This window comes from Primulina tabacum, chromosome 3, assembly GCF_025594145.1.
Source record: "Primulina tabacum isolate GXHZ01 chromosome 3, ASM2559414v2, whole genome shotgun sequence".
In the NCBI taxonomy this organism is placed as follows: Eukaryota; Viridiplantae; Streptophyta; class Magnoliopsida; order Lamiales; family Gesneriaceae; genus Primulina; species Primulina tabacum.
The window spans coordinates 19,219,063-19,243,514 of record NC_134552.1 but is presented as its reverse complement, the minus strand read 5'-3'; the positions used below and the strand labels follow the sequence as shown (position 1 = coordinate 19,243,514).

The 24,452-nt window shown below is 35.8% G+C and overlaps 1 protein-coding gene across 2 annotated transcripts; it reads right to left on the bottom strand.

The window, feature by feature from the left end:
• Positions 1 to 195: 195 nt before the first annotated feature.
• On the bottom strand, positions 196 to 17,231 carry LOC142540959 (protein LEO1 homolog). 2 transcript variants are annotated; one of them, XM_075647456.1, is made up of 9 exons: positions 17,054 to 17,231; positions 7,877 to 7,983; positions 6,617 to 6,743; positions 6,325 to 6,492; positions 3,602 to 3,775; positions 1,600 to 1,731; positions 1,239 to 1,388; positions 1,034 to 1,159; positions 196 to 614 (listed from the first exon to the last, which is right to left on the bottom strand). In XM_075647456.1, the coding sequence occupies exons 1-9, from the start codon at positions 17,165 to 17,167 to the stop codon at positions 390 to 392; spliced, it is 1,323 nt and encodes a 440-aa protein (XP_075503571.1). In that variant the 5' UTR covers positions 17,168 to 17,231; the 3' UTR covers positions 196 to 389. The 2 variants fall into 2 exon arrangements, with proteins under 2 accessions (XP_075503571.1, XP_075503572.1); XM_075647457.1 differs by having other exon boundaries at positions 196 to 611; positions 17,054 to 17,205.
• Between the last annotated feature and the right edge of the window lie 7,221 nt (positions 17,232 to 24,452).

The window sequence follows — 24,452 nt, the reverse complement described above, 5'->3', positions numbered from 1 at the left end:
GATTACTATATCAGTTTCACCAATTTAAATCTGCACATCGATTTATTATTCTAAATAGTGAACATTATATCAGATGATTATTAATAGTGTATATTATACTAGCACAACACACAAATTGTGTGTGCAAATTTAAAATTATTTATGTTAAAATAATTTTAAATATGATAAATTAGCTATAAAATAATTTCAAAAATATTATGGTCATCAATTTTTAGCAGTAAACTTCAACAAAAGGTAGGCTCATCCACATGAAAGGAGATTTAGTATCATGTAGCTAAATTGAAAGGTTCAACCCAAAACCAACAATGTCATGACGCTTCATAGGAAGTTCTTCGAAAACCAAGCAGAACCTTGCTGGAACAAGTTGTAATGTCCCGCGGATAAGGAATTTATTTTGTGAAATTGTCACTTACCTCAGCTTCAGTTTCGTTGCGCTTTTCCTCTACTTGTTCAAATATTGAGTCAGGCTTACCACCAGATGGGGCATCTTGATCTTCATGCCCTTTATGTCCATGTTTTGCCTCCGCCTTCTCACTTGCAGAAAATCGAAATGGTCCTTCAGCAGATGTATCAGATGATGAGGCTAGATGAAATTTTGTCTCCTGAGAATTCTGCTATAAACTAAATTTATTTAGAAAAGGTTCGATTTTTAGATTAAAAAAAACAAGAAAGATAGTGCCCATGAAGCATGACCCTTTTTCTACATTACTAATGTTCTTCTCAACATCAGCTTCCTTCTTAGACCTCATTCAATCTGTGCTGAGAAGCAGATTGTGGGGATAAAAAGTAAAGTCGTTTACTATTCGGATGAAAAAGGTAACATGATATTACAATTGGTTTTTCTCATCATTTCATCTAATTTATTGGTTTATTTTTCTATAGTTCCTCTGCTTTCGGGGGACGGAGAGAGAAAAAAGAAAGAGAACAATTATTCTTGATGCATATTTACTAAGAGAACAATCAAGAAACTATCTTGTTACCCTTACGTGTTACACTTCTAGGAATTGATGGAAAACAGAAAAACATGAGTGACCTCACGAATATTATCCGTCGGAGATGAAAGTTCGAACTTGCTGATGTCTTTGGCAGTGCTCTTACGGTTCTTTCTCTTCTTCTTCTGGTTATGGCGTTTATTAGCTTTAGCTGTTTTCTTTTCAGCCTACAAAGTTATGGGATCAAATATAATTTGAAATTGAGGGATGCACGCCAAACAAATCAGAACCTTATTAGTGATTTACCATCTCAGTTTGTTCCATCAGATTTTCAGGGTCCGAATTTTTATCCCATGAATCAACATCATCGGGTAAAAAACAGCGGGAACTCGAGGATGATGTTGAAGGCATGACCTTCATCTTTCTAGGGATTCTCCCCTGAGCCTGATAGGTTTCCTGCAAGGTTGTCAGAGAATGGCGGAGAGAACTGATAAGCTAAGAAAAATAGTTGTTAAAATCGATACTGACGTAGAAAATAGAGCACGTGTAGGATATATTCAACAAGTTCCATTTATAAAAGAACACCACCACTGGTATATGGTTTCTTATCAAAATTTCATGCAGAAAGTAACAATAATGACAATGTGGTGGTTTACTTAGAAGGCACCTTCCAATGTTCAAGGAACAAATGCGATTGAATTTCCTGTACATTGTGCTCAGACACATCAAATGCTTTGTTTCCAATTAATAACTGTAGGCTCCCATCAGACCATGTAACAAAGCGTGCATTGCTCTCAACCTACAAAGTAAATTATTTTGAGATTAATTAAAGACAACTAAAAGTGTATGGGTGCATATATAGATCTGTGGTAAAAAAATATGCAATAACTGTCTCTTCAACATTGGGAATGATTGCCCAGACTTGAGCGGATCAAACCAATACCTTGCATCTGTTATGGATTGGAAAGAATTTAGTCAAAACGATATCGTGCATTCGTTACTGACTCGACCTTCAATTCTAAAAACTTAATAGCTCTGGCGGTCAAAACCAAGGTCTTGGAATTCTAAATATCTGGACCACACAGCAACTAGAAAAACAAAGATATAACATTTAAACTTCATTGTCGTGCGTTAAATCTATATCATGTAATCAAAATTTAAAACCGGAAAACAAGTTAAATCTATATCATGTAATAAAAATTTAAAACCGGAAAACAAACATTACTTGAAAACACAAAAAAGTTGAGCTCTTTGTTTGCTATCTTACACTGCACTACATAGGGGATTATATTGAGAATTCCTGAAGCATCAGGAGATCCCCCTTTTGTTATCTTAACAAAAATCCTGCTTACATTTCCTTATGCCTAAATCTGAGTCCTAGATCATGTTTATGTTTCTGATCTTACAGCTTCCATTCATGAGAACTATATTTCCTCTAGGTTTCATAAGTAGCATAAGTTGAATGATCAGCTCAAAGTTATTTTCTATTTGTTTCATCTTATTGATTGGCATGCAAATCCATCTTATCTACTTCTAAAGCAGCTGCAAGCTGAAATATTGGAGAGGTCAAGTACAGAAAGGTTGACCTCTTCATTGAAACTGTATGCATAACTATTGAGGAAGCAATAACATTTAACATTGACTATCAGAAGTGTATAATATCTTTGCATATCAAATGCGAAATAGTAAGTAAAGAGAATCAAGGAATTATGAGCAAAACTTGGCCACTGGGTGTTGAAAGAAATGAAGTTTATCAACCACTCTAATTTAGATAAAACAAGACAATTCTAGACCAGTACAAGATATGCACCGGGGAACATCAGGATGAGAAAGAACAGTAAAGGCAGAATATGGTCCAAGTCAAATCCATTACGCGAGAAGGAAAGTGATGATTTTCCAACATATCCACAAGTTTTGATGATGCATGTGTCACATTTGACTATTTCTCCCCAAATGATGATTCCCTCTGTTTTTTCTCACTTATATTAAACTAACTCGTAATTATTTATACTTAATGCTCCCTCAGTCATCTGTTCAATCTTTTGATTGACATCATGGAGGCAACTGAACATAAACATATAGCAGTTAATTTGTTTGCAGAAAAGCATGGGCATATCATTAAAGTCGGACCGATTATTTTATTAACAAAGAATTGCTAGTGTGATTAACACTGAAATAAAGCCGAATGACCAGAAAACCGAAACCTGAAAATGAAGTATCAAAAGGAAGTAGTTCATCCAAAAGGCCATCACATTAAACCCATTCTACATATTCCATTCCTTCTCTCCTTCTAGTGTAAAGTTTTGTTTTTACATTTAGACTTCGGTGTTGCTTTTTCAAACCAATTTCTTCATTTCCAGATTGCTACAAGAAGGCCGATGTGATTTCCTTCTATCGTCTCACACATGTGTATGAATTTAGTACAGGAAGGAAAACTGACACAAATTGGTGACAATACCCGTACAGCAAAGGCATTTAATTAATAGATCAAAACATCTACTTGAAAATGTTTCGATGATCATGCACGACATTTTCTTCTTCGGAGCATCTTCGTTTTATAGTAAATTGATGCGAACCATACCACATCATTACAAAACGCTGAGTATTGATTCATCAGATACCTATTTTTTTATGTTAAATCGGTAAGACAGCATCACATATTCACTTACAGAAGTTGTTCCATCAGGGTTTTTGACTTCTCTCCACCGAATGATATTGGGGAGTGGGATAGGCCTTTTAAATCCAGAAGCATCTTCTGCATAGAACTCTTGTTCAACATATGTTGCAGGGTCAAATGGTATAGGGTCAATGGCAATTAAATTGGAAAAATCGACAGTTGCCATCTGCAGTATTAAAAAAAGTATTATGATATCCAGATAAACAGGAACCTGAAAAATATATTTTGTAGCTGCCTAGAAGGATGAGTTCGCATACATCAAGTATGCAAGCCAGTCGTTAACAGACAGGAACAGAACTAAAATTCAACCAACAAAACTGGAAGATCTAATTGTACAAGACAGATTCCTAGAATGGACAAAAGCATGAGAATAAATAGAAAGAGGGACAGAAGACGGTTTACAAAAATCATCTATAATCCATTTAATAGATATGATACAACTACAACTGAAATTTTCATAACTGCATATTTTCCCAAGGTCAAAAGCAAGAAAAAAAACAAGAAACCAAGAGAGGATACTCATACCAGAAATTAGAAAAGGAATCCGTATATTGTTATCTATTCACTTCACATAATAAACTTCAAAATAGCAGCACTACTTACTATGGAGGAGAAACAAGCTTTCCATGCCTTAATATTTTAGTGCAAAAGATAGCTCATAAAGAAGAAACTCGAGTAGACAACTAAAATATCACATAAGCAACAAGACCTAAATAATTTTACATGCAATCACACTTAATGAAATTGACAAATTCCACTGGTTCCCAAGATTTGTAAAATTTTGCATTACCCGCAAGACACAAACTAGCTAGCACCAAACAAAAGACCCAATTGTTGCATTGTGTCAAGTATGTCATTGAATTTTTAAAAAGGAACCTGAGATCAAAGAGAATTAATTCTCTCATATTTTTCTATTCAGCATCATTGAATACAAGACATATAGCCCCTATAATAAAAATAAAAACATAAGATAAAGGAAACAAGACTATTATGAAACTCGAAAACAAATAATAAATTGGTAACTAGTAGATATGACATAACAGAAATATTAACTAGTTAAGATTAATCTCCAAACATGCAAATCATTCCACTTCTCATCATTCAACTTTAACCAAGAGAATAAATAACAATTCCTAGTTTGAGATCCCAGACTTCAAAAAGGAATTTGTTAGAATGTATGCTTCTCGTGATTTTGCTCCCCAATACCGTAGACAAAATGTTTTTGTACTTTTCACTAATTAATGAAGTTTATACCAGTGTAAAAATGCTTTGTTCTAGCATATTCCGCTGGATCATGAGCAATGCTAATGGTTGACCTGTTGTGATTCTTGGCTATAGACCTGTATGGCTTCTTCTAAAGGAATATGTAAATCTTACATCAATACAGTTAGGGAATTTGTTCATAATCTCACTATGCAATTGGACGGAAACTCCACCAATCAACAAGCTTTGTAAATATCCACATGCAACCGATCCTTTACAATTTGCCTTTACAAAAGTAAAAACATTTAAAAACTTATGTGATAGTTCTAATAACCTGGCCTTGGTACCATGAAACCAGAGACTAAATGGAAAGAATTATTTGATACTAGTTTATTTACCAAATCAAATTCAATATAAAAAGCCCCTGATAGTACAGAAAGAGAACCTGAGATAAATAGGAAAAATAAAAATAGGAAACCAAAAAATCTTCATATGGAATGAACTTCCAAATACGCTCAAACTAAATGATTAACTAATAGAACACAAACTCTAATATTGGGGATCATTCAGCTTTCCATCCAATGCTCGCAAAAGATGTTACTCTTATTAAAGTTCCACTCTAGAAAGCTCTAAGCAGCCATGAAATTCTAGTTATGAAAATGCATTTCATATTAGGTTGTAGGATATTATCATGTACGATGAAGATGAAACCAAACGACAAATGAAAAACCTTGGAAAGAGATATACTGCTTGAAGAAAACATGATATGAGTTATACCTGATTTGGATGACCCAGACACATTTCATATTAGGTTGTAGGATATTATCATGTACAATCATAGTTGTCAAGGCGCTAGGCGACGTCAAGGCGACGAGCCACTGCCTAGCGCCCGAACGCCTAGGCGACAAAAGGCGATCGCCTAGCCACGAGGCGATAATATAGAGAGAATGTATTATATATTTATATTCTACTAAAAATCAACTATTAATAAAAATGAACTATATGAAAAACTAAATAAATAAAGCTTCAATCTTCAATAGGCAGGGGAGAATGGTGTGCGCAGAAATGGCAGGGGAGAATGGTGTGCGGCAAAAGCTTCAATCGGCAGGGAGAAATGAGAATACGTATCGACATGCAAAGCAAAACTAGGCTTTTTTTAAAAATAAATTACTTGTGGGCTGAAATTAGTTATGGGCTTATTTAGTTGGGCTTTGGGTCATTAAAAAATAAAGGAGAAACCTGCTTATGCGATGCGATCATGGTTCTGAAAAAAAGGCGCAACGCCTGGAACGCCTATCGCCCGGAGAAAGGCGGCTTCAAGGCGCTAAAGGCGCTCGCCCACCCATGCACCGTCGCCTGGTTGCCCATAAGGCGCTGAAGCTCCGCCTAGCGCGGGCCTCAGGCGCGCCTTTGACAACTATGTGTACAATAGATGAAGATGTAACCAAATGACAAAATGAAGAACCTTGGAAAGAGATATACTGCTTGAAGAAAACATGATATGAGTTATACCTGATTTGGATGACCCAGGGAAGGATGCATTGGAATCTCGAACACCAGCGGCTGGTTTCCAGCTTCCTTCCCCTTGAGTTTAGTCTCATTATGTTCTTCTGCAGCCTCCTGAGGTGCTTCTCCATCAGTTACAACAATCCCGGACCTCAATTCTTTCTCAGAACAAATCTACGAGGGAAGCAGAGAATTTGAAACCGATTGCAAGTATAATTTGAATTTACCCACACTATAAAACGACAAAAAACAAAAAAGAAGTTATTTTTTAACATCATTTAAAACATTATGGATTTACCCCTTGGTTAATCTGATTCTGAACTCCATACTCTGCTTGTTCATCATCCTCTGAATCCCCAAAAACATTACGAATTACAGCTGCAAGATGTAGATCTAGATCCCCGTCTTTCTCACTTCCGATCAATCTATAGTGATAACAAAAATGTCAAATGTAAAGTTATCTCCAACCACAATTGCATGAAAGTAAGAGGTTTTATTGAGAAAATAGGACTAACATAACATGTCATGGCATGGGTCAGCAATTTAAATTTAAATTTAAATTTAAAGTATATAAAAGACCAAAGCTATGGTTCCCCATTCAGATAAATCAACCATTGTTATTTCATCCGCATAATTACATCACTGCAAAGGATCTCTCAAAAATAAACCAACAGACATAATTCCAGTGACTGGAAAAAAAGGTACACAGATCCCATATTGCTGCGTTACAAGATACAGTGTACATAGAATATAACATCATTACATCATTGCCGTAAACAAGAAACATTAGCTTAGAAATTTTATATTTTTTTGGAACTCTAAAGACTCCAAAATTAATATGCTTTTGACCAGTTTTCTTGCCATCATTTTCTAAACTAATGTAGTAATATACTTAAGATCTGCATTCAGCGATACTATGTACAAGTAAAGATTAGAACCACAAAGTAAACTTAGAGAAACCGTGGTATTGACATAAAAACCTAAGGAGAAAAACACTGCCTTAAATACATATAACCGTGTAAGATATGAATAGCAGAAACATCTCATCTTATTTTCAGAAAAAATGGATCCCAGGTCCAGGAAAATTGCACTTGTACAAGAGAAATTTGTCATTCGCTGATTCTTTGACGACCACCATGCTCTCTCTTGACCAACATTTGGATAAAATTTATTCAGCATCAAGAGCAAGTTGAATATTATTCTCATGCATTTGTAAAATATGGAGAGCATAATCGGAGAAATCGTGCCTTTAGCACAATGCAACATAAATATAAGAAATTAAAATAGGATGCATATGGTCCCCTGCCCTCTGGTGTCAACAAGGGAACATCGAGCATAACAACCTTGTATTACCTTTGACAGCCACACACTGAAAATGCTCTGTAAGAAATTTATTTGAGAATTCAACCAAATATGAGTTGTCAGATCTTGAGCCATGTGCATTAGTATGAGAACTCAACCGGATTCAGAAAGTAGAAATATTTTTCCCAAGGTAAAAAACAATAAAAATAGGAAAAATTTAATAACTAAAAGGTGCAAAACAAGTTCAGTGCAAGACCTTGAGCTTCTAGCTTCACTATCAAGCTTGATATCTCCTTCACTTATGGTTTTGACTTCCTGCTCAGGCTTAGGAGTTCCATTGTCATCATTCTGAATACAAATGCTCTTTATGTCAAGACAAAAAAATAAATACATAAATAGATAACAAGGGAGACGAAGAACTAACTTTAAAAATTATGGAATAGATCAACATAAACGAATATTGCTAAAACCACACATGTCTTATAACTTTGTCTGACAGCACTCAAAACCGAACACGATAAAAAAAGCAACTATTATTGCAAAGAATGAAATTCAATTTTTCACAAACCAGCCATGATAATACTAGTTAATCATCAAAACAAACAAGAGCTACAACCAGGAAGCACTAATTTTCATTATTTGTGGCTTATATCCAGGCAATAAGATTCATCCAATCTACCTACAGTCTAATCAACATAAAGGATTAATTTAGATTTAAATGATGCAAAGCTTTGTCAAAAACTTTTATCATCAATGCACATCATGATACATAATGCCTCAAAATTCCAAACGACGAGCAATCAGGAAAAAGTTCAGAAAATGCCTAAAAGCATAAGAAGTCGGGAAATCACGAGCAGGCAAAAGATAGAAAACCTTGAAAATTCTAGGTATCCAGAATTTGGAACCTCTACTATTGCGAGAAGCTGGGAGAGTTAATCATTGTTGAGAAATCGGAAAGAATCCAGAGATTAGCAACCGCGAGTATTCGGAAAAGGAATGGTTGGGGTTTCCATAGCTTCAAGGTGGTAAACATCACATGTCAAGTGGTCAAGTAGTTGGGGAGATAGTAGTCAGGCATGAGCAGACTCATCCCTCAAACTTAAAGGTCAGACTAAACTTTAGAAAATAATTTGAATATTAGAGTTGAGTAGTCAGTGCGAACAAAGCAGCAAGCCAGAGCTAAAAGGATGTCCTGAGCCAACGCCAATAGTCTAAAGTAGGGAATTATACCTGAAGAGCAATTGTTTGTTTCATATTTTTAATTACTTATTTTGGGATTTATCTTTGAGCAGTACTTAAGTAAACATAAAAAAAATTGAGTTATCAATGAGCATGACCTTGCAATAGGTGAATCATTCTTTAAAATGAAGAGGAATTAAATCAGTCATATTTCAAATTATGATTGGAAATTTATGGTGTTTTTTCTCGATTACCAATTAGTTGATGGTTCATCTTACATAAATACTTCTTTTTAATATATTACTTCACTTCCCAATCACCTTTAGGCCAGCTTCACATTGTAAGCTTGATATTTTTATTTTATAAGTATTTTGTTGCAATACTTTTTGTGATACATGTTATGCCTAGTGGTACACCGTAGGCCGTGGTATCAGAGGATAAAACTCCAGGACATGTCAAATTAGAGTTAGCGCCATAGAGTGGAGGTGCCGACCCGATGGACATATAGTTCTTGTGTTGTTAAGCTTAAAAATAAAGGTCCTTAAGCATCCGATAAATAGCCTATAGTGCTAGTCTTGTTATTTCAATTCTTACCCAAGAAATGAGCGGATATGGCACAACTGGGAAGAGGAAGACCGATTTGAGTAAAGACTGAGACTACTAGTATTGTCCAGTCAGTGTACCAATGTTCCTCGGGTGACAAAAATTGAATACTAGTATTTGTGTTACCTCACCCAGAAAGTACGGTCTCTATTGCGGCTAGGGTCATGGAGCCATTGTTGAAGCCCAGCGAAGGGATGACTTGGGGAAAATTGTCATCTAGTCATTGGAGGGAAAGTTTTGCCTTACAGGAAGGAAATTTAAGAAGAGTAGTTCACTCGTGGACACATCGATCAACATGCAAGAGACTATTCCCAATAGACGTTAGCTTCCAATTTGTGGGAAGGACATCCATGGCGTCTGATGCACCAACTAGCCGAAAGAAGTCAAAGGCGAAACAATCATCGGGACAACAAGGGTAGAGAAGACCTCAACTGCAAAATGGCCAAGCATTTGTGCTAAATAAAGAACAATCCCATGCTGCCAATAAGGGCATTATTACATGCAATATGTCATTGTTCGAAGTTTAAGTTCTTCTGTGGAGAGTCTGAAATGAAAACATGCCAAGAAGCATATTCCCAGTATAAGCCGTCTAGACAAGATATGGACACAACAAATTTATGGTGATGCCTTTATTGTTTAACCAATGCATTTGTCATCCTCGTGAATATGATAAATAGGATTTGCAAACCATTTTTGGACAAGTTCATCATCGTTTTTCGACGAAAAGCATGAGCATAGCCTCAAGATTGTGCCCTAAGTACCAGAAAGAACAACTATATGCCAAACATTAAAGTTTGAGCTCTGGTTCCATCTAGTTGTAATTTTTGGTCACATTTGTTAATATATGTGTTGAGCTAATTATTTATTGAAGGATATTTGAGATATTTGACATATAATGATGCAGCTCTAATATTATTTATGTGTTGGTATCCGTAATTATATTATTATTCACATACATAAAGAGAGACAGAAACTGACAAAAAAATAGTTATGAGAAGGGACAATCTTTAGCAAAATTATCTTTGTATTCTTGGTTTCATTAGAATGGAAATTTGCTTAGGTGACAAGTGGACGTAACTCTAACATCGAGAGTGAAAAACTATAAATCTTGTGTATCCTTGCATTTATTTTTCGCCAACTTTTATCGCTTTGGATAATTAGAACTGAGACCATAATTCATAACAACTGGTACCATAACACCATATTGAATTTGAAAGTGGTGGCTAGCGAAGAAGATTTGGCACATGGGATTGGAAAATTTGCTGGCAATGATTGCTTTCTACAAAATGTAGATCTATATCTACCGCTTGCAGGGAAGAAAACGGATATAGGTGGATTTTACTTGTTTTTCATGTTATGTGATGTCTCATTGTGTTGCACATATCGTTTAGATTGCATGCATTTTGTGGTGCTTCGGCATATATTATGTTTTTTGTTGCTCATATGTCTCGTGGTTGAAAATGCAAGCAATTCGTGAATAAACTGAAGAGAAGTGATCGAATTACGAGGGACATCCGCCCGGGCCAACACTTTGAACCGCCCGGGCACCTAAAAGGTGTGGATTGGAGAAGAAGACCGCGAGACATCTGCCCAGGCGGAAACTTATGTCCGTCTGGGCGCGTCGATAGAAAAAAATAAAAGAATATTTACGAGGGACATCCGCCCGGGCGGAAACTTATGTGCGCCCGGGCGCATTTGATTTTTTGGAAAGATTCTAGGGTCGATTTGTTTCCTTATTTTGGAGCCCATGACTGATCGAAGGGTTAAAGGGACGAAATTAAAGGGATTCAGAGATGATTCAGCAGCCAAGGAGTGGAGAAAAAAAGAGAAAAGCTTGGAGTAAAGTTTTGGAGAAGAGAGAAGCTTGGAGGTGAAGATTATCAAAATTCCAAGCATCGTTCTTCGCATTTTTCTTCAAATATAGTATTTCTAATTTAGAATTTATTGTTTAAACAGTCTTTTGCTTATTTTTAATATGAAGACTAGTAGCTAAACTTTTATATTTGTTGGGATTAAGGGAATCATACCCTGAACTTTGATTTAAGTAATTTATGTTTCGATTATCGATTTATACTTGAGTATGCTACTGTTTTTCATTACGTTATTAAAGTGTAGCTAACAATAATAATCATCTCATATCGTGAGTGAGTTCGAGAAAATACCTTGTGATAGGAACGAATAGCATGGTCCGTGGATTTACAATTTACATAGAAATATGAAGTTGAATACATGTTGATAGTTATAGTCATAAGGGTCGAAAACTAGGGGATTTCATTGATCGGCATGCGACTCACCTTTGATAAATAATTAAAAGCGTAAATCACTGTCGAGCGAATTAAGTAAATAACGAGGAGTAGGTGAATCGAGATTCCCAATAAATTCATTTCTCATTGAATTTTAATTAACCATTCTAGATTATATATCTCATTATTTAATTCTTGAAATTTCTCTTTGAGTTTTTATTCAATTATAGTAGCAGAAAACAATCATTCAAATTTCGTTGCTAAAGATTTGATAACTGGAAATAATAATTGCAAAATACAGTCTCTAGTGGAACGATACTCGTACTCTAGTACATTATATTATTACTTGACATCGTGCACTTGCGATTATTTCGAGCTTAAATATTATTAATTTTGACCAAAAGTTTTACAGTGCAAGTTTTGCTCGATCAAAAACAGAGAAGATGTCAAACAACGAATAAAATCTCTTTGATAGATAGTTACTAGGAGTTATTCGATTGACACTATTGAAGAATGTGACTCATAACGCTGCAAATGAGAAATCGCCTCCGGGTCTGACGAAGGTTCTGTCAAATATGTATGAGAAGCTTTCCACAAATAATAAGGTATTTCTTATGAAAAATATTTAAATTTGAAGATGACAGAGCGGCAACACATCTGAACGAGTTTAATACGATTGTCAATCAATTGTCTTCCACTGAAATTAATTTTGATGACGAGCTTTGTGCAATAATACTTTTGGCGTCTCTACTAAACAATTGGGAACCAATGCGAGCTTCGGTTAGTAATCATGATGGCAGTGCAAAACTGAAATGTAATAATGTCACAGATATATTCTTGCATAAGAGGTTCGCGGAATTGATTCTGGTGAAACAGCGACATTAAGTTTTGTCTTAAATATTTAAGGTAGAGGTAGAGGGAATAATAGAAATTCTAACCGGAAGTCGGAATAGAGACATGTTACAATCAAAGAATGGTAGAAGTAATTCCAGATCTGGGATAAATATGGAATGCTGGAACTTTGAGGACAAGGCCATATGAAAAAAGAATTGTACGGCACCAAATAAAAACAAAACAAGGGCAACGCCGCAAACGTGGCAACTAATGAGATTCAAAATGCAGTATTTTTGTATGTTGATAGTCCAGTTGATTTTTGGGTTTCGGATTCAGGGTACGACCTTTCACACTACTCTTCGTCATGAAATTATGGAAAATTATCATGTTAGAAATGATGGGAAAGTTTATCTGGCTGATGGAGAACCTTTGGATATTGTAGATATTCGTTTAAAAATGTCAAAAGGTATTGTGTGGAAAATACAAAAAGTGAGACATTTAACGAAGTTGATGCTAAATTTAATTTCGGTTGGACAACTTGATGATGAAGGGCATGATGTCACCTTTTCATGGTGGTGCTTGGAAGATTATAAAAGGTTTTACGGTTGTTGCACGTAGCAATAAAACTGGAACTTTTTACATGACTTCCAATTCAAGTGATATGATTGTTGTTGTTGATAGTTGTGCCAAGTAAGATTGATGGCATTGCAGACTCAGTCATATGAGTGGAAAGAGGATAAAGATGCTTTCATCAGAGTTGAAATATGTTGACATCCAGTTATGTGAAAGTTATGTTCTTGGAAAGCATAAAGAGTCAGTTTCTCTAAATCTGGGAAAGATCTGAGAAAAGAAAAAATGAAGTTGGTGCATACTGATGTTGGGGGCCTTCACATGTGAGTTCTTTTGGAGGATCTAACTACTATGTGATATTCATTGATGATTCTACCAGAAAAATATGAGTTTTTTTTCTGAAAAATAAATCTGATGTGTTTGATACTATTAAAATGGAAAACAATGATAGAAAATGAGACGAATTTAAAAGTAAAGCGTCTGAAATGTGAGAATGAGGGTGAACACAAAGCTGGTGACTTCAAGCATTATTGTGCTAAGAATGAGATCAAGATGATGAAAACTGTTACTGGAAATCCTCAACAATGGTGTGGCTGAAAAAATTAATAGGACCTTGAATGAACGTGCAAGGAGCATACGTATTAATGCAGAATTCCCTAATGCATTTTGGGCTGATGCAATTAACAACACAACTTATTTGAATAAGAGGGATCTATCAATGCCTCTAAATTATAGCACACCAGATGAGGTTTGAAGCGCCAAAACGGTAAGTTAATTTTTTCTAAAAGTGTTTGATTGACTCTCTTATGTTCATGTTGATGTTTCTGCTAGAACTAAACTTGATCATAAGTTTAAGAAATTTTTCCTTATTGTCTATGGTGATACTGAGTTTGGTTATCATTTCTGAGATGACCAAAATCGAAAAATTATCAATTTTCAATGAGCATGTGTTGTACAAAGACAAAGTCATTTAATTTTCGGAAAATGCAGATTCTGAAGTAAAAATACATGCGTTAATTCACTGGAAGATTTTCCACTAACGATTTGCAACATGATGCTCCAATTAATGAAGAAAATATATTCTCAACTGACCAAGAGGATATAGCCCCACAAACCACTTATGTGACACAATTGAGGAGATCTTGTAGAATCTCCAGGTCACTGCTGAGATTCTCTCCATCCTCAATTCTATTTTGTTGACCGACAGAGGTGAACCAAAAAGTTATGATAAGGCGATGCATGTTGATGAATCAATCAAGTGGGAATTTGCAGGGTGGCAAATGGACATAGCTCTCACATCGAGAGTGAACCACTATAAATCTTGGGTGTTTTTGTGTTTATTTTTCGCCGACTTTTATTGCATTCGGTATTTAAAACTGAGACCATAATTCCTAACAACATTATCTCTAGTTCACAAAGAGAATGAACTAATTGATTCGTCGAGACCAACAAAATTCCCAATATTAGAAGCTTATTGGGATTGGCAAGATACTACATACACTTCACCAAAGGGATCTCCTTATTGGCAAGACCAATGACCTAGCTCACAAGCCAAAATGCCAGATTTGAATGATCTTCCAAATATGAGCAAACTTCTAAGAGCTGAAGAAAAAACTAACAATGTATTTACCACATTTTCCTATTCGGAAAATTTCAAAATTACAAACCGACGCATCTCATCAATGCATCAAATGTGTATTCATAGAAGATGATCGAGTGGTGGTTTATGCTTTCCCGTCAGCTTAAGCCAAATGAAGACCAATACCCTATTCACAATCTTAAGTTGTGGGAATAATGTTCACACTTAACATCTAAGCAACCTAATCTATATGGAGCAAAGTTCATGACCTGTCATTTTATATCACCTTAAACATTATTCTCAGCTACTCTCGTAAATCACAGGCTTAATAAGCACATTTTCCCAAAAAGTTCTATAAATATTTTCGTTATTGAGAAACATTATCATAATCCAGTAGTTGGATAAAGGAGACACAAAAGGTCCGTATGTTAACTGAATAAGATGACTTACAGAATCAAAAAAATTAAAATTTCCATGTTCGCAAGGGTGGAAGCCCCGCTTACATGCTAGAAAAAAAATTATTGGTCAATTTGCAGAAGTAAAGACTATAATGATCATTCTATCAATACCCAAAAAAAACTATTGGTCAATTTGCAGAAGTAAAGACTTTAATGATCATTCTATCAATACCCATGTAAACGACAGTTTATCATAGTTGATTAATGTTTTCAACAAAAAGCTGGCAATTGATCATGTAAAAGCAACAAAAGTTTAAGTCTTAAAAATGTGAATAATATGGTATAGCAGCGGCAATATCAAGCACAACAAAAATGACCAAAGTACATAATGACTTTAAAATTATCCTAATCATCCCCGCATCTAATTCTTTATTGTTTGAGTTAGGATCTGCCTAACACCTATAGTACTACATTTTCATCCTCCTCTCATTTTTACTAGAAGTGATGGCATATATTACTGTGTTTATTCTCACATTTTTATCATGTTCTATTACTTCAGGATTAGAAGTTCTTCATGCTTTTCTTTCTGCCTGCAACAAGAGTCCAAGACCATCTTATATTTATGCTGATACGTCTAACCATATGATCATCATGTTAAAATGCAAACTGCAGTGAATGTCAGGCACATTAATGAGTACATACTCCAAGAAACTCATATGCATTCATGCGTGTTATTCACTATATGTGGCTAGATTTTCCATGCATAAATGATCACCCATTACACGGAGACTCGTAATACAATAACGACAATCATAACAATAAGCAGTATAGCTTACATGAAGAATTCAGATATAGCAAATGATGTTTCAGAATTGTTCAAAATAAAAATTAAAAAGCTTTCAGAATAAGAAGCTAAAACTGTAAATTTTTCATAGTAAACATTTTAGAGACTGGAAAAGAAAACAGTGCTTTTTATTTTTCCTAATCCCAGGTTTAAATAGCCTACAGCATCCAGCATGAGGCTCAACAAGCTCATGCCTCGTCTTGAATTTTCCTCTAAGTAAATAATCTAAGCCAAATAATGATTTTCTTTACAGTCAAAGTGTGCATGTGTGTGATTATTAGTTGACATGATTGACATTCATAGGAAAAAAATCTCCTGCAAATATTCTGATGTTTGCCTGAGATTAGAGGTGAACAAAATTTCAGTCAAACAAAAATAACCAACCGCAACGAATCGATCCGAAATTTCTGTTTGGTTGATTCCAAATTTCGGTTTTTAACTTTTAAAAAATTCAGTTACTTCGGTTTATTTGGATCTGCTTCAATTATTTTTTAAGAAAACCGAAATAACTGGGCTTTTCTAAATGAACTTCAGTTATTTTATGTAGGCCTATCATATTGAATTGGTCTTGGGCTTTGGATTGGGCTAAGCTTATTTAAATTGAGTTTTGTGTCAATGATAAGTTAATTGGAGTAATGATTAAATTTGGATTTTATTACCAAATTTGGAGTGTCTCTTGGTTTCAAAAAGTATTTTTTTGAAATTTTGATTAATTCGGTTACTGGAGGGAACAATGAATTTTTAATTTGATTTGGTTTGTTGTTTTTGATGAAAAATCAGTCAGATCAGTTGACGAATCAAATGTACACCTCTAATAAGATTATTACATATATAGTGGGGATAATCCCAAATCTGTTGCTCCATCAAATAAAAACTAGCATTTATATTGAATACCAAATAATTCATTTATTTGTGTATCACAAAACAAATTTCTAATAAAAATAAAAGTAAAAAATAAAACAAGTCTACCTCACAAATCAGAAAATTAAAATTGCTGGATATTTTCCAGAAAAAGAATGTGATTCTAGATTCCCAGGATAGAAGACATGAGAAGCATTCAATGAAATGAAACTCCATTGGAATTTGAAGATTTTTTTGTGATTAAGATCTAATTTGGGGAAAAAAGGAAAATTAAATTTCAAAAGCTTGACAGGCAACTGAAAAAGAAAAATGAAAATCTTACAAAAACAGAGTCAGCTTGGTGATTTAATTCATGGTTGGTTTCAAAATCCTCATCTTCTGATAAATCACCAAAGAGGTTTTTCAAGATTTGGCGCTTCTCCATTTCTCCCACCATTGTTTTCTCTCCAAGAAAAACCTATGTTTTTTATGGATGGTCTACGACTGTGTGATAGCGAGTGTGTGCAAAGGGAAATTTGTGAACTTATGATTTTTTTTGATGATTTTTGTTGGTGCGTACTCTAATGTGAATGGGAATATTATGAGTAGGGAATTTGCTTTAAATGTAATGTCTTCAACAACTAATTTTATGACAGTCGAGCAAGTGTGTACATGCTGCGTTGTAATAATAAATAAAAAAGTCCAAAAATAACGACTAGGTAGGCGTAATAAATGAGAATCGATTACATCGATATCAACAATGATTAGGGAAATCCTTTACAAGAGTGTATTTTGAGCCCATGAGTTTTTCAGACCAGATAATTCCACCACGTGTTCTTAGTTCAAATGAGTAGATGCTAACATGGTGAATGTGAAATGGACACGAGTGAGGATACCTGCTTGTTCAAACCATGTATTATCAAAATTATTTAAACTGAGTTTGCAGTTGCAGATGTGAATTGAGAGTATGAGAAAGAATCGTGTTGTAGTCATGTATAAGGCTGTTCAATACAGAACATCAGTCACTAATAATAAACTGGGAGAGACCATTCATTGTCATTACTTCAACCCTTTGTCACTCCTAGAGATCACTTCAATCCTTTATCATTGGTTGCATGTTACCAAATAGGTCCTAGAAAACTTCCCAGTACCAAAATTAAGATAACAAGGTATCTGAAACTGGTAAGGCATAATCATCATCCTCCTTCAACATGTTATTTATCTGACCCATATACATTCCTTCCAGCACCTACACTCTAAATAATAATTGGGCAAGCTGGTAAATATAGTGCGCTGACGATTTAATGGTTGATGAGCAAGACAAATTCAACAGGTTTGATAACCTCACATCAGAACTAGCACAAACTAGGCAAAACCCCTCAAGGAGACTGTGGAGAATAAAAAAAAAACTCAATTCGGCAATATGTGGTGTTTCATTTATCTACAAACAAGGAGTAAAGAATATGATATTTTTTAAGTTGCTTTCTTTAACTTAATAATGTACAATAATATGAAAATCTATCTCCATATAATGTAGGTGGGAAACTAATTCATTCCATTTTAAACTCAACATTCGATTTCTTCAAAATCTTAAATTCTTCACTTCCTTCAATTGATTATTTATTTCCAATTGGATCACTAAGACAATTAGGAAATCTAGATTGGGAGCTACAAGTTTAAGAAGTAGCTCAATCATGTTTACACCTGCTAAGTACCATGTTATATATACCACACAAACTCCTTAACCTTTAATGAGGTGAGACAATGATCATAGCGACTTGTATAAGCAGTCGACTGCAAACCATTGGCATTTGTCGTCAATTGACAAGAATGGTAACAACAAATTTACTCCTCGGGTTCAATCGGCAACCCATGTGGTCAGGGCAATTATGATAGCCGTCAACCATAGTCTAAATTGAATAAAACAACAAAAGTAGCTCCAAAGTCATCAGACATGCCTAAGGCACACTACGAAACACATACCATGGAACTCACAACCGTGCATCTTTAATTAATCATTGCCAATGCCTACAAATATTTCCACTATCCAAGTTTTAAATTCTAACATTTATGATATGAGACACTGTTCACAAAACATTGCATGTTATAGCAAAATTGAGACAAATTACAATACAAGGTTAACTATGCAACAAGTTTTCTTAAGTTATTTTGAATCTCAAAAAGCAACTCGTATAGAGTTATTTAAGTAATAGATACCTGTCATAGACTATCCTCATTGTTCGAACACTTCTTTCAATTTCCACTCACAAAGGTCGTCATGAGTCTTGGTCCGGTCTGATGACAAAAGAATGGAAATATTGGTCTAATAGGTAAGTAGTTTGCATGTTCCAGTTTTTGCTACATGGTAAACTAACAGATGCCAGACTGTAGACGCAAAATTTAACAAATGGACCACATTGATCACATGAGAAGAGAACAAACAAGCAAAAGAACTCGGTCACAGAAATAAAACTACATAAACTTAAATTATCACTGCAACAAATCCATGATTCTCAAACTCTCAAAAAAGCGATGCTTCGAGAATTGCTCTTTAAATTTGCTATGATTATTTGTGAAGATTACTGAAGGTTTAAACCCATTAGAAGAGTTCAATAGAAATAATTTTCTACCTTTAATTTATTTTTGTTTGATTTTTTAAAACAGTCCTTGGATTCTAGTTCCACTGATCTCTAAACCTTCAAAAATGCACGTGGTTATAAACACTTCCAAGTTAATATTCAACCATTTCAAGTATTAAGTACAATAACCAATATACAGTTGAAAACAACCACTGGAAATATCATCATCATCATCATAGCACATTCCCGCTAGTTGCGGGGTCGGTTATATGGATAGTAGTTATCCAAACTAAGTGATTTTCCCACATGTCATCCCTTAAACCAAGATCTAAAATATCCTGTTACCTACCTTTAGGCTTTATCTAAGTTTTCAATAGCATTACCTTTTTACTCTTTCCATTAACTTGTTAAGTTTGTGGAATCATGCTCAAATATCATCTGGGGATACTCTTGGCAAAAATATCAAAGATTGAACAAATGATTATAGCCATTCCAGAAACAAGCATGAAGTTAGCTGAAGGATGTGCCAGGGGAACAATACGCTAACAAAATTAAAACTACAAAACTTCACCCAGCATACACCAATTTCATTTGCTTCATTCTTCTCAACAATTCTTTTTGCAAATTTTATTTATTTATATCTCACAAATCAAACATTAGGCCACACATGGCAAAGTAAGAAGAACTATTATCAATATTGAGAAGGAGATTGCTGCAGAATAGACACCAAATCAACCGCTTTCAAGAAATTGAAAAACTGGTACAGAAATTCTCCAAAGATCGAAAAGAATATAATATCAAGAAATGGGTCTTAAATCTTAATCTAAAACCAAAGCACACCTTCTGAAGAACGATGCAAAGAGAACAGATTATCGAAAAGGTATTGTACGCATAGGGTGTCTTCCGACCATCACTTCTCTAGCTCGCCATGGCCGAACATCAGAGTTCTTTCGGTGTCCATTGAGGTTCTTTGCACAGCACCGTGTTACTTGAATATATTGGTGTGTAATTTTGTATGTGAAAATTTTTTAGTATGTGAACCGTATCCAAAAAAATTCTCTCCAAAAATCACAAATTGTATTCATTATTTTTGACAAATTCAAATTTCAATCCCATTATTACATTAGATATGTATTAAAAAAAAATCTTTCGATGGGAGCATTTTCTAGGTGGGGAAATACCAGAAGTTTGCGCAGCTGCCCTTTGTCAATCACAAAAATTTATATGACTTCGTCAGGTACGAATCTCTGACCCGATCTGACTTATGAAAAATAATATTTTTATATCCAAAAAATTAATTTTCACATAAAAATATATATTGAATCAATTTGTCTCGCGAAGATATATTAATGAGATCGTCTCGCAAAAATATATCTACTCTCAACAATTAGTTTGAAATAAAATAAAATTTTAAAATAGCAACTCCTCTCTGTGATATAATTTATATACTTTTGGTATAATGCTTGTGATAGAACTAGAAAGGAGAAATCTTCTTGAGTGTGAAGAGTTATGTCCATCTAAATCTTTAAAATATACTAATGCATTTATGAATGTGTTGCATGTTTGTACAATATTTTTTATATCATAATCTTAACTTAGGACTTATTCTTCTCCTCTTTTTTCTTTCAGACCTATCCAAAAAAAGAAATTAATATTGCTTCATTCTGTAATTTGAAATGATAAAATGAAAATTGTAAAAATTGACGATTTGTCTGCGATTTGAAATTTTAAAATAAATATAAAAAAATTCAGAACAAGACACCAAATTTGTGTCTTATCCAGATTTTTAATAATAATAATAGGTATTATCCAAATTCTTAATGATATTAAGATATTATTCGTTTTTCCTCGTTATTTGAGGTCAAAGCTGTTTCCATTCATCTTGTTTGCAATATTTAGAAACAAATACTTACATATGAATTTTAGACACATTAATTTGGTCTAAAGTATTAATTAAACATTGAAAACTAAAAAGAAAAAAAATGTTTTGGTCATAAAAAGTAATTATCAGAATGGTTTTCATCACAATTAACATATAAGAAAAATGATTATTAGATTGTTCATGAAAACAAAGTTTTCATAACTGGACCGTTAAAAGAACTTGTCTAATTCAAAATAATGGTTCAAATGGTCGAAGTAGTTCAACCAGACGCTTAGATTGAAACATTGTTGATACTCATTTAAAATTTAGGGTTCGATTCCAGTAAGTGACACTAGTCCAGACGCAGCTTCGAATTTGCCCTGAGCCTGAAATCACGAAGAAAACCTTTAGAAGGGAGCTGGAAGGGTGTTCCGGCGTAGCCCCTCCAACGCTCAAGCCAGAGACTGAAGATATAAGGGGGAGCAGCTAAGGGTGCTGTTGAAAAATAATATATTGAAAAAATGAATGAATTAGACAACCAAACCTCGTACTTATAGGAGAATACATGGGCCTGTGATGGGCCTTCTACCTTGGTTGGGGATGGGCCAGGGAGTTTGGGCTTGACCTTAATGGGCTCATCCATAGGGTATCACCAGTCTCCCCTTTCCAAGTCGAACTGAACAGTAGGTTCGAAGTTCGATTAATTGTGTTGTCCTCTGTTTACAAGGCGTGAGTTGTACATTTTTCCCTTGCTGCTCCTTCATTCACATTTCTCACACAACCCTAGCGCTGCTTCACCACCACTTCAGCATCGCCCGTGCCAGCACCTCGCTCCACCCCGCCTACATAGCGCCTCACCCCTCGCTCGCGCCGCGCGCTCTGCACGCACAAGCCCTTGCCTCCCCTTCACTTGCAAGCCCTCGTCTCCTCAAGCCCTCACCCTCGCCCCTTCACTCTTGCCTATACCGAGCAGCCTCGCCCTAGCCCTAGCCGCCTCGCCCGCAGCCTTCGCTACCTTCCCTCGCCCACTCCACTCACCCCGCGTGCGCCTCGCCCGTGCAAGCCCTCGCCTCGCCTTCCCTTGCCCCGCGTCCTCACCCTCGCCCCTCCACGCTCGCCTGCACAGCCCTCACCCCCTTATCATCGCAAGCTCTCGCCACCTCGCCTTCGCCCAGCATGCCGCGCACGCTCGCCCAGCAGCCCTCACCCCCTTCTCGCCACAAGTCACCCTTCCACTCATCGTCCCACATCCTTGCCGACCCTCTCCAGCACTCGTTCTCGCCGCCGCGCGCCTTGCCCGCGCATCTTCTTTGCCTATCTCGCCTCGCCCTGCCAGTCACCGCCCGAGCCCTTGCCTTGCCTTCCCTTCCCACGCTCAGCCTTGCCCCACACCACTCTCGCCCAACCTCGCATAGCCTCCTCGCCCCTAGTCGCGCTCGCCCAGCACGCCCTAATTTTCACAGCGGTAAGCATCGTTCGTTATCGGCAAACCAAATAAATTTTCTAACACCGTATGCCCTCGTCGCCCTCGTCTTCAAGGTCCTCTACTAAGCTTTCGAAAAAAAATAATTTCCACTTCCCCGCGCCCTTGACTCCTCTGCTAAAATAGTCCTTAGCAGGAAAAATAAAACTTCAACCTCCTCAATCTCTAACTCCTCTGCTAGGCGATGCCTTAGTAGGAAAATAAAACTCTCACCTCATCATCCCGTAACTCCTCTGCTAAGCCGGTCTTAGTAGGAAAATAAAAATCTCACGTCATCATCTCGTAAATCTTCAGCTAGGTCGGGCCTTAGAAGGAAAAGTTTAATTTTCTCCTCCGCTCTACTCCTCTACTAGGTGATGCCTTAGCAGGAAAATAAAATTTTTCTCTTTCACTCTGCTTCCCTACTAGGTGATGCCTTAGTAGGAAAATTTAATCTCAATCTCCTTACCTCTTATCCTCTACTAGGCTCAGCCCAAGCAGGTAAAATTCAATCTCAATCTCATCACCTCTGCTCCTCTACTAGGCGATATCTTAGCAGGAAAAATTCAATCTCAATCTCAATCTCAAATTCAATCTCAATCTCCTCACATCTACTCCTCTACTAGGCTCAGCCCAAGTAGGAAAAATTCAATCTCAATCTCCTCACCTCTGCTCCTCTCCTAGGCGATGCCTTAGTATGAAAAATTCAATCTCAATCTCCTCACCTCTGCTCCTCTACTAGGCTCAGCCCAAGAAGGAAAAATTTAATCTCAATCTCAAATTCAATCTCCTCACCTCTGCTCCTCTACTAGGCTCAGCCCAAGAAGGAAAAATTTAATCTCAATTTCCTCAACTCTGCTCCTCTACTAGTCTCAACCCAAGTAGGAAAAATTAAATCTCAGTCTCCTCACCTCTGCTCCTCTACTAGGCGATGCCTTAGTAGGAAAAATTCAATCTCAATCTCCTCACCTTTGGGTGAATGAAGGAGCAGCATGGGAAAAATGTACAACTCACGCCTTGTAAACCGAGGACAACACAATTAATCGAACTTCGATCCTACGATTCAGTTCGACTTGGTAGGAAGAGACTGGTGATACCCCATGGATGAGCCCATTAAGTTCAAGCCCAAACTCCCTGGCCCATCCCCAACCAAGATAGAAGGCACATCACAGGCCCAGATATTCTCCTATAAATATGAGGTTTGGGTGTCTAATTCATTCATTTTCAATATATTATTTTTCAGCAGCACCCTTAGCCGCTCTCCATTTATATCCCCAATCTCTAACTTGAGCATCGGAGGGGCTACGCCGGGACACCCTCCCGGTCCCCTTCTAACGGTCTTCTTCGTAATTTCAGGCTCAGGGCAAATTCGAAGCTTGCGTCTGAACTAGTGTCACTTACTGGAATCAAACCCTAAATTTTAAGTGAGCATCAACTGTTATATCATATAAAATAATAATATGATATTAAATAATATATTTTAATTTTTAAAGATTTAAATGTGTATATAAATAATAATTATATATTTTTACCAAAATTTAAAATCTAAACAACATACATATAATCAAAATATCAAATGTAATTATATATTTAAAAAAACAAATAAGGTTTTATACTATTATAATAAATATAAGAAATAATTAATTTCTAAAAAATATTTAAGAAATAATGAAATGATCCTATCGATTTTTAACCATTTCATGGGTTATTGACTAGTCTGGCTAATTTTTAACTAGTTTGACCGATAAAACAGTTATTGGATGTGGTATGGACCAGACTCGTGATCACAGTTCTCGATCCAACCAATCGATATGGGCCGGTTCTAAAATAAAAGCATGGA